The sequence below is a fragment of the Ochotona princeps genome, chromosome 1 (assembly GCF_030435755.1).
Source record: "Ochotona princeps isolate mOchPri1 chromosome 1, mOchPri1.hap1, whole genome shotgun sequence".
NCBI classification, from domain to species: domain Eukaryota; kingdom Metazoa; phylum Chordata; class Mammalia; order Lagomorpha; family Ochotonidae; genus Ochotona; species Ochotona princeps.
Genome location: NC_080832.1, coordinates 114,044,827 through 114,055,855, shown reverse-complemented (window position 1 = coordinate 114,055,855; position 11,029 = coordinate 114,044,827). Strand labels below are relative to the sequence as shown.

Here is an 11,029-nt window from a genome sequence, read left to right as displayed (position 1 = left end):
AACAGATAAAAGAGATCTTTGGTTGTCTCAAATAAATAAATAAAATAAGCAATATTTTTACAAGGAGGCAAAAAGCTACATATAGAAACCAAAATCTCCTTGGATAACCTAACGTAAATCCTTCCCATTTTCCTAAGGGTATCACTCTCTGTTGATCTTTATGCTAAAAGACAACACTCACCCTGAGAAAGAAGACAAAACCAGCACAAAACTTCTGACTCAGGGTATTGCTCTGGGCAAGATCAACCTATGACCGTAGATAAAAGTTCAAATATTTATCCCACGACCAACCCATCTAATGACCAGCATTATAACCTTGAGTGTGGAAGCAAAGATTCCAAAGAAAACTGACTCTTTACTGTGACTTCATCCAAGAGCAGAAAGAACCTACACAAGCTCCTCAGTCCAATGAGTATTAGTACATAAGCATGATTTCTGCTCCTTCTGAACCCAGCCTTCCATAACCCCAGGTAAGCTCCCAGCCACTTATCTCAGTGATGAAACACAGAGACTGAGATGGAGATCACATTTCAGTGCTGGATCCACAGTGTGTCATGATTTCTGTATCTCCCGGGAGAGAGTGTCTTCAGGAATCAACAAGACACTATGTCCACAGACAAAGGAAGCTGTCTCCTGTACTAGACCAACAGGTGATTGTGCAAGAATTAAGGGGAAGGATGGCTATAAACAGGTACCAATATTGAGGAACCACAAAACCAGAGAAAGCTCTGTTCTTTGTCTTGTGAAGTTCATGATGTAAAGATTCACACTTTCCCTTCTACCAGTCCATGGTGGTGGGGCTCTGGAGGCTGAGGTGCTCCATGCTAAAGAAGCAGATGTATAGGGGTGGATGTCTGCATCCATCTATAACATGGTGTTAGTAAAAAGTCTTCATGTGACCCAGGATTGGCCAATCAGAATCTTTCCCAACATGCTTCAAATTCTGACAAACATGACAGAAACACACAAAAGAGATGGACACATATATAGAAAGACAGATGAAGTGAGGTGACTAGAAAGAGAAATGCAGAAATTAGACTTCCAAAATGAAACAGAAACATAACTACAGATTAGTAGTGACAAAGGTACCACTAGATACCTACTAGACACTAGAAACAGAAATGCAGTGAAAGCTAGAGACACAACAAAGTAGACAATGAGAAAGACATAAAAATATGCAGGAAAAAACTAAGACATATAGAGGGACAAAAAGGCACAGAAAAAAAGGAAAAGGTACATGGAGAAAAAGGGAAAGCATGGGGCCCGGCGGTGTGGCCTAGCGGCTAAAGTCCTCGCCTTGAAAGCCCCGGGATCCCATATGGGCGCCGGTTCTAATCCCGGCAGCTCCACTTCCCATCCAGCTCCCTGCTTGTGGCCTGGAAAGCAGTCAAGGATGGCCCAGAGCTTTGGGACCCTGCACCCACGTGGGAGACCCGGAAGAGGTTCCAGATTCCCGGCTTCAGATCGGCGCGCACCGGCCCGTTGCGGCTCACTTGGGGAGTGAATCATCGTACGGAAGATCTTCCTCTCTGTCTCTCCTCCTCTCTGTATATCTGACTTTGTAATAAAAATAAATCTTTAAAAAAAAAAGAAAAAGAGAAAGCAGAGCTGAATATAAATATCTCAATCTATTTCTGAAACCTGATTAACCCAGACTTTCTATTATACAAGTAGAGTAAGTTTAAGTTGACTTTTACCATCCTACTAAGAATACAGTATATTTTAATTTCTCATTATATTTTCCAAAAAATAAAAAAATGGTCTCTGCCAATGTGACTTTCCAAGTTATACTTGAAATATCTGGGTTCTCTGTGGCACCAGAGGTCACTATATATGTACCTAAGTATATACCCATGCTTCAAGCACAAGTCACCAGACTAAAAGACTGATAGATTAAGGTCATTTCTTTGAACATCATATTAAAATCCTTGAAAGGTGTGACAGCTAAATTGATTTATTTCTCCTCTGGCTACCCTTACACAGCAGCTCTTTCAAGAACGAACTCCTCCTATCCACAGGATGACTTAGTTGTTTCAAAATCTCTTCCTTTTAATCTTGTAGCAGCTTCCTGAACCCACCCAATTAAGAGGCTTACGATACAAATAACTCATAATCATATTTAATTACAAAATAAATCCCAAATGCAGGCAAATGGTTTTGATCTACCTCTCTCAAGCAACCTGTGGGAGTGGGGAATGGAACAAAAGAAATCCTTTAGGATTGAGTAGTCACAGCTGAAAGCACACAGACAGAGACTCAGGGTCAGCGCAGGAAGCTGAGGCATAACCAGATCTTTAGGGAGGGGTCACAGGAGATGAGCTGGCAACTACAACAATGTCACTGTAGACATACGATTTCAGAGGGTGACATGTTAACTGAGGCAACGTGGAGTTACAGGCCAGGCCAGGAAGGCAGATATTACAGAAATAATCAATACAAGTCAAAACGTCCTCAGGTGTCAGTGCAGGAGCCCTGTAGAAGAGATGGAGGATGATCAGCACACAGCTCCGGATAGACATTCCCTCTCCTCTCCCTGCAGGTCCTGCCTCAGAAAAAGCTATAGTCCAGGGCATGTCATCATCACTTCCCTCAGGATCTATGTGAAGCTGAAATCAGCTAAAGAATGCATGGAATTTCAGCTGATGTAGGTACAATGGAGTAGAACAGATGTTTCTTTTCCATGGAAAAAAGGAAAGATTCAATTTTTTGGCTGAATTACATGATAACTCACATTTTAATAACTCACAATCACTAAGTGGTTCACTGATAAAAGCCTACAGACAGTAGCAACCAGTAAGTGACTCAAAGTGGGCATCACTCTGCGTCCTAACACCCAAGATGTGGCTTTGTCTCAAGTTCATAGAAAGATCACAGAAAGCTATGGTTTGATTCTCTAGAACAACCTTTGCAACTTTTTACAGAAACTTGCAAGTTTCTCTCCCAAATCTTGATTGCCATGGCAGAGCAGGCTATGAATTGAGACCATTGAGCCCAGACACACCTACTTCATGCCCTTCCCTCTTATACTCACCCCCCTATCACCCACTGGACAAGGGATGAAATTTACCTGCTGGTGAAGGTCCACGAGGTCCTACAAAACAAAGGTACATAGAGAAAATTCTCATTAAACAAACAACCACTCCTACTCCAAAGAAAAATGAGAACTGTAACTCCGAGAGTTATATTCTTACCCCACTAATGTTCCATAAGACCTTAACCACTAAAATCTTCCAAAATAACTGAAAAGAAAAGTTGATGTCCCTCTCAATGGAGAAAGATTTTTGAATGGATGTAGTGAGATAAGCGTGACTGTAAGAAAGTCTTAGGATAAACTCCACCAGCTCTCTATTAGGCTTGCCTTTCAACCAGAAAATCATATTCAAAGTCTCCCCCTAGGTTGCCCACCTCCTCCAGCCCAACCTCTCTCCTCTAGCCATACTTCTTTTCAAAGTCAGGGGGAAAGAAGTAGCCTATAGAGGCAGAGAGTCTCAGGCACAGCCCATCTTCCCCACTTCCCCTATCCACCCCTCAGTGCTCCTCACCTTTCTGACTCCTGCGATGGATGATAAGGCCCAGTCCCAGGAAGATTAGCCCCAGCACAAAGCCCCCAACACCACTCAGCATCTTGCTCTGGGCAGATTCAGACTGTGCCCCTGGGGAGCAGAACCCTAGTATCAGTGTTTGTCCACACATTGCAATGTCCCTAGCTAAGGACTCAAGTTCAATCTAAAGTACAGGAGGTGGAGGTGCCAGGGGAGCCTAGTCCTGCATTCTGACTCTCTCTCACAAAGAGAAAGACCAGCAAATATCCCTGTACACGGGAGGTAGACAAGGGAGGGGAGAAGCAGATCGTTGTTCCTCAAGGGCACATCCACAATCTATAATAGTTCTCCAAGGTTATCAGGGCTGGCTTTGTAGGTCACAATGTGTAGAGTGACCTCCCTTTATCTGGAAACATAATGAGATTACAAATCTTCCAACGTTGCTGCCATGGGCCAGCAGTCTCCCGTGATTCCCAGCTCAGAACTGACCCCCAGGATAATGGACAGGATGGGCCAGTGGGAGCTCTGCCTTCTATCTTGTGGTAAGAATACAATCTTTTCCTTACTCCACTCCACTGTGATGGGACTGTCCAGGCTGGGGTGCTCCACGTAGCAGGTGTAGACATCTCCTCGCTGTGGAGTCATCTCCAGCATTACCAGGATCTGGAAGGTCCAGTCCCCATTCCTAATGAGGGGAGTGGACACAACACCAGCTGTCTCCTCCTGGTTATTCCGAAACCACCGGACTTTGACCTGGCTTGGATAGAAATCTGTCACCGAGCAGACCAGCATGTTGTGGTGATCCAGAACCTCTCTCTTCGATGGGGAGATGGTCACCGTAGGCACCTCTGAGGGGAGCAACAGACAGCAAAAGACTGACTGAGTGAGATGTGAGTGCACATGGGAAGTCTCATGGAGAAGAATTACTCCTTGATATCAAAGTGGAAAGTCTTGGATTAGAATCTAAACATTGCCTGTTATTAGTTTGATGGCATGCATTAAACATCAGTGTAATAAGGAAAAACAAAAACCATACTGTGACAGTTACTATGTTGAAAACATTGAAGCTCTATAAAATTTAAAATCACTAAGTTATGTAGAACATCACTTATAAAATTTAAAATAAAAGCAATGATACACCCTTTTCCCTTGACTGCTATTGGAATTGAAAGTCATCTCTCATAGTGACACTGTTTTCTGTTAGTACCAGTGCTCATCATAGCAGAGAAGATGCAATAACTATGCCTCTTGCCTGCGGTGGGAGACCATTAACACAAGTCATGATTCAATGAACAGTAACATGGGAAGAGCAATTGTACAACAAAGTAGGACAACAGTGACCATCACATCATTCCTGTAAGGAATGCTTCTCTGGCAGGCTGTATTCCATAATTTTCAACCTGCAATACTCACAATATAGGGAATCAAGGGCAAATCCTACATATTTCCATCAAAAAGCACCCACCCCTCTTAGCTTTTATCCTACCCTTGGCTCCAATGTATGCCATTTGCCCGTGCTTCTATTCCTTTATTTTCTTGGTTGGCACTCATGGTCAACCATTATTCTCAGGCTATCTTACTGCATATCTTTATTCTCCTGGTGTGAAATTATAGTCTAGTATGGATTAGTAAATATGAATTGCTATTCATTACTGTTATTAATTATTAGATATTAATGGATATTTTATAAAATTGGTGTTCTCCCCCCCCCCTTTTAACATTCAAGAGTTTAATCCCTGTCTACACTACTTTGTTCTCTTGCTCTTAAGAATGACTTTTTTCTTGGGCCTGGCCCAATAGTCTAGTGGTTAAAGTCCTCGCCTTGTATCTGATGGGATCCCGTATGAGTACCAGTTCCCAGCTGCTCCACTTCCCTTCCAGCTCCCTGTTTGTGGCTTGGGAAAGCAATGGAAGATGGCCCAAAGCCTTGAGACTCTGCACCCACATTGGCGACCTGGAAAAAGCTCCTGACTCCTGGCTTTGGATCAGCTCAGCTCCAGCCATTGAGGTGAGGAGTCAATCAGCGAATGAAAGATCTTTCTGTCTCTCTCCTTCTCTTCATAAATCTGACTTTCCAATAAAAATAAATCTTTTTAAAAAGAATGACTTTTTTCTTCTGAAATCAGACATTATATGTTCTCTATAGAAACTATTGAACATCCTTGTAGAAGTAGATTTGAATTAATGAGAGTGTAATATGAGCATGTGAGTATAACTGGGATCGAATGAGGTCAGCAGGTGGCCCCTGCACCTGAATAAATGGCAATCATGAGCATCATCTGGAAATGAGCGTGTTTTCAGTTCTGACTTTTAACTCATGCTCAAGTTCTCCTTCCCAGAACCTCACTGAGATCATGATCAGTTAGATGAACTCATAAAATATATCTGTCTTACACTGATTTGAATTAAATATAGAAGGCCTAAATTTTTTCACAAAAAATAATTAAAGAACAAAAATGTAAATACTCAGTGGCAATAGGACACAGTGTAGAAAAAAAAACAAGTGTAAAAAGGCAGATAAAACTGGAGCCAAGCTTTGATTAATCATGATTTTTTTTTAAACTCAAGATTTATGTATGTATTTGAAAGGCATAGTTGCAGACAGAGAGAGGGGAGCAGAGGCAGAGAGAGATCTTCCATCCCCTGGTTCACTTCCCAGAGGCCATAAGGGCCAGAGCTGGGCTAGGCCAATGCCAGGAGTCAAGAGCTTCTGATCTCCCACTTGGGTGCAGGGATTCAAGGACTTGGTCCATCCATTGCTACTTCCCTAGCACATTAACAGGGAGCCGGATCAGACGTTTAGAAGCCAGGACTCAAACTCATGCCCTTATGGGATACCAGCATCACAGGCACCAGCTATACCCCCGAAGGTACAGCACCTTCCCATAATCATGAATGTTCAAACCTTGAGGTGGAGGAATCCACCATGGGGGGAGGGTACGGGGAGGGGTTGGGGGAATCCCAGAGCTTATGAAGCTGTGTCACATAATGCAATGTAATTAATTTAATATATATATGTATATATATGTATGTATATATATATATATATATGGAAAATACATTTTATTCCTCTAACATTGAAAATAGGCAGCAAAACAGTCACATTGCTACTTCTGATCCTAGACAGCTTCCAGGAGGCTTTGCTTCCATTCAGTTCTACACATCAGTCCTGTTGGGTGTTCTGGGGAAGCTTCAGGACTTAGTAAATGACTGTAAGCCAATTAATAGAATGTTCAGTATATATCAACATGGACACACATAAAATGATGATGCTAACCCCAAACTGTAAGAAGCAGAAAACAGATAATCTACATGAAATTTGGTAAGTGATCATCATGAGGCGATAATTAAATAAGTATAATTGGGGCTTGTATATGGAACAGCATGCTAATCCTCCACCTGTGGCATTGGCACCCCATTTGGGCACCAGTTCATGTTCTAACTGCTCCAGCCCTGATCTAGCTCCCTGCTTATGGCCTGGGACACAGTGGAGGATGGTTCAAGTCCTTGGCCCTGCATCCATATGGGAAACCAAAAGAAACTCCTGGCTTTGGATTGGCTTGGCATCAGCCATTGTAGCCATTTGGAGAATGAGCCAGTGGATGAAGGATCTCTCTCTGTGTAAATCTGGATTTCAAACAGAAATAAATAAATCTTTAAAAGTAGCTAAATAAACATAATTATCCTTCTGAGCATCTGCCCTAATGTGGTGATACTAAGGGCTGGAAGAAGAAAATGCCAGAGTAAGAGAATCAGAATCTATACCAAAAGAAGCCTGGGACAATTTTCATTCAATATTTTAGCATCTTAAATCTATCTACTGAAATTTCTATTCTTTGAATTAGGCAACTTAGTGAGTTTTTCAAAAGTAAAAACTCTCCCTTACAACATGATTGCTGTTTTTGTTTTTAGCATACATTTTTACCTAGGACTTTGCGTTCACAAATTCTGAAATACCAGGATCCAAATCAATAGGCATTTACTTTAAAGCACTAGATAAAACAGCAAAAGCAATCGATGAAGTCCATTTTTAAATCTATTTACCATTCTGTATCTCTTGAGCCTAATGGTCAGCCAAGATTATTTATTTATCAACTATGTTGTATTGAGTTCATGCTACCTGCCATAGTGTCACAGCCCTCTCCAACAGCTCTAGGACTCATGGCTACCACTTAAACTGAATTCGGATAGGGGTTTGTTGCAACAGTTAAGCCGCGGCTTGAGAGGACCCCACCCATACACTGGTGTGTGGATTCCAGTGCCAACTTCCTGCAGAGGCACAAGCTGGGAGGCAGCAAATAATGGCTCAGGTAAAAGTGTACCTGACACTAACATGAGAGACTCAATGCAGTTCTGGTTCCTGGCTTACACCTAGCCTCAATCAGAAGAGCAAAAGCCAGCAGGGCAGAAGGGCGAAAGGCGGAATGGCGGAAAAGCGGAAGGAGAAATGGAGACTGGACTGAAAAGGAAACGTCCAAATACAATGCCACAACCTTACTTGAGTTACCTACAATGTGTGCAAGGCCCCGGGCATGTGGTTGCTAATCAACCTTGGGTCCACCGGGTGGAGCCTGTTGGGCGTCTCTGCCACCTGAGCTCAGCAGATGGGTCCTGGGCCCTGGTGAGGTGGTTCCCAGGACCGCGGCGGATGCCCACTCTCCTGGCAGAGGGCACAGATAAGCAAGGGGGCGGCAAGCTCATATAAGGTAAGAAACGGAAATGTGTGGAACTGGGAAATGATCAGGGGACTAAGGGTAGAGGCACATCGGGCAACTGAAACCACCTCCGCATGGCACACCCGGGGCTGCTGGGGTTCAGCCTCTGCTAGGTCCCCGCCCTGTCCTCTCCGTACAGCTGGGACTCGGATCAGCGAGGCCGGTGACACACACACACACACACACACACACACACACACACACACACACGAGGACGGCCACACACACACACACGCGCGCGCGCACACACGAGGTCAGCCACACACACGAGGCCGGTCTCTCTCTCTCTCTCTCTCTCACACACACACACACACACACACACACACACACACGAGCAGAGACTCGGCGAAGGGGCAGGCGCTCACCTCGCCGCTGCAGGATGGTACTGAGCTCAATCTGGTAGTTGTGTCTGCAGACCGTGTCTGCCTCGGCCCGCGTCTGCTCCAGGATGTCCTGCTGGCTGTTCCAGGACTGAGCGATCGGCCGGCCCAGCTCGGTCACCGCCCGGTACTCGCCCACGTCGCTGTCGAAGCGCACGAACTCCTCCCGGTTGTAGATGTATCTGTTCACAGACCGCACCCGCTGCGTCCCGTTGGTGAAGTAACACAAGCCCTTAAACTGGAACACGAAATCCTCTGCGGGGAATCAAGAGCAGCAGTCAGTCCCCGCCCGGCTCAGCAGCTCCTCCCCCACGCCGCGGCCGCTGTGCTGGGCCGACACTGAGGTCAGAGCAGCCCGGGGCTAGCTGCACCCCCTCGGGCTCCCAGGCAGCCCCAAGCTTCGAGAACCCGGGTACCCCAGTCGGCTCCTCCCGGGCCCTGCTCGGCCGCTCCTCCGAGGGCTCCCGGGATTCGCCCCACACCCAGAGCGGTGGATTGCCCCTGCAGTTGGCACTGGGAGAGATGGGGCTCACTTTCCCTAACTCTCGGGAGCCCCAGGTTCAAGAATCCACAGAGGGCCCGGCGGCGTGGCTTAGCGGCTCAAGTCCTCGCCTTGAAGGCAACGGGATCCCATATGGGCGCCGGTTCTAATCCCGGCAGCTCCACTTCCCATCCAGCTCCCTGCTTGTGGACTGGGAAAGCAGCCGAGGACGGCCCAAAGCTTTGGGACCCTGCACCAGGTGGGAGACCCGGAAGAGGTTCCTGGTTCCCGGCTTCGGATTGGTGCAGCACCGGCTGTTGCGGTCACTTGGGGAGTGAATCATCGTACGGAAGATCTTCCTCTCTATCTCTCCTCCTCTCTCTGTATATCTGACTTTGTAATAAAATAAAAATAAATCTTTAAAAAAGAGAGAGAGAGAGAGAATCCACAGAGACCCAGGAGCTACAGGGAATGACGAAAAAAGTTGCAGGTTCAAAATCCCCTCAGCCCATCCAGACACCTGTATCGCCCTGCCTCTAGGCTAGTGCCCTTCTCACCATATCCCGGTTTGCTCTCCGTGGTGGAGGTTGGGAAGATCCTGCCACCCCCACACAACCGGAGAGTGAGTCTCCCTCACTCCTGTGACATTAGAAAGTCTTATCAGGAGACCAGCATAAACCTTGACCTTAAACAGATTCTAATTACACTGCGCCAGTGACCTGCATGGACAGACCATCCAACAGTAGCTGCACGGTTGTCACAGCAGTGACTGGTAACGTTATCTTAGATGCCAGGGAGCCTTAAGTTGTGATGGGAAGAGCAGAGTTCTTACAGGAAAATGGTTGTCTGTTTAATTGTTTAAAAATAAAGTCTCATAATACCTACAACTAGGCACATTGAAAGTTTGAACATATAAAATATAAAATATAATATAAAATATATTGAATATAAAATATTAGATACTCATCTCGTGTCTGAAATGAGTGTTTTCTTAGTAGGCTTGCTCCTTAATGTTCCTGTTTTTCACCTATTGTCCTCAGTTCAGCCCACCGTCAACTCATGACTCTGTATCCTACTCAAGTTGCCATTTGCCCATAAATCAGTGAACTCCGAGGGTGAGATTCCCTTTCAGTAGTTGGTTACCACTTGGCTTCAATCGTGTACCAAGAGTGTGTTTCCTTGAATCCTTCCCTCAGAGTCGGGAGTGTAGGCTGCTGGTCCTCAAACCCACAGAGACTGCTGCCTCCCTGCACTTTGCAGACTCAGACTCTCAAACTAAAGGACTGCTGCTTAGGAAAGATAAAGTTAGGAGGGACCTTGGAGGATAAGTCTGAGTTTCCTAACCCACTGGGCACTTTATCCTGTCACTGACAAAGTGTCTTCTCCTTGTCACTGTAATACTCCCCAGGCTTGAGCCAATGTGAGGGAGGCAATGCTAAGCTCATGGAGACCACCGTTCCCCACACACCAGCCCAAGGCAAGCCTTCTCCCCAAGTGAGTTTCCAGAAGCAGCTACCCTGCACTTACGTGGAGAGTCTCGTCCCTCAGCCCCTGGGGCACCCAGCACCATCAGGATCACCATCACAGCTGCTCCCTGGAGGCCACTCCGAAGCTGCAGAGCCATCCGCTGATGCATACTTGAGAACAAAAGAAAGAGCAATGTTTGTTAGCAAAACTTGCACCTAATAGAACCGAAGTGCCCACCTTGGGAAATAAAAACCTAAGAAAGCATCCAGGCATGTTGGGATTGGAGAGCCCATAGGGGTAGAACCAATCAGCACTGGAGCTACAGGACATCATTTGTCTCCAGGCAGACATTTTTTTCTGAAGGTTCTCAATCCAATGCCTGGCACTGTCTTCACCATATAGCACTGAATGAACCTTTGATGCCTGTCCAGGTCAAATTATAGA

At 45.5% G+C, this 11,029-nt stretch overlaps 1 protein-coding gene across 1 annotated transcript; it reads right to left on the bottom strand.

Annotated features, from left to right (window-relative positions):
• Positions 1-2,103: 2,103 nt before the first annotated feature.
• On the bottom strand, positions 2,104-10,811 carry LOC101532394 (HLA class II histocompatibility antigen, DQ beta 1 chain-like). The gene is made up of 6 exons (XM_012928486.2): positions 10,646-10,811; positions 8,623-8,892; positions 4,109-4,390; positions 3,543-3,653; positions 3,068-3,091; positions 2,104-2,472 (listed from the first exon to the last, which is right to left on the bottom strand). Exons 1-6 carry the CDS (start codon positions 10,752-10,754, stop codon positions 2,459-2,461), a joined length of 810 nt encoding a protein of 269 aa, XP_012783940.2. The 5' UTR covers positions 10,755-10,811; the 3' UTR covers positions 2,104-2,458.
• Between the last annotated feature and the right edge of the window lie 218 nt (positions 10,812-11,029).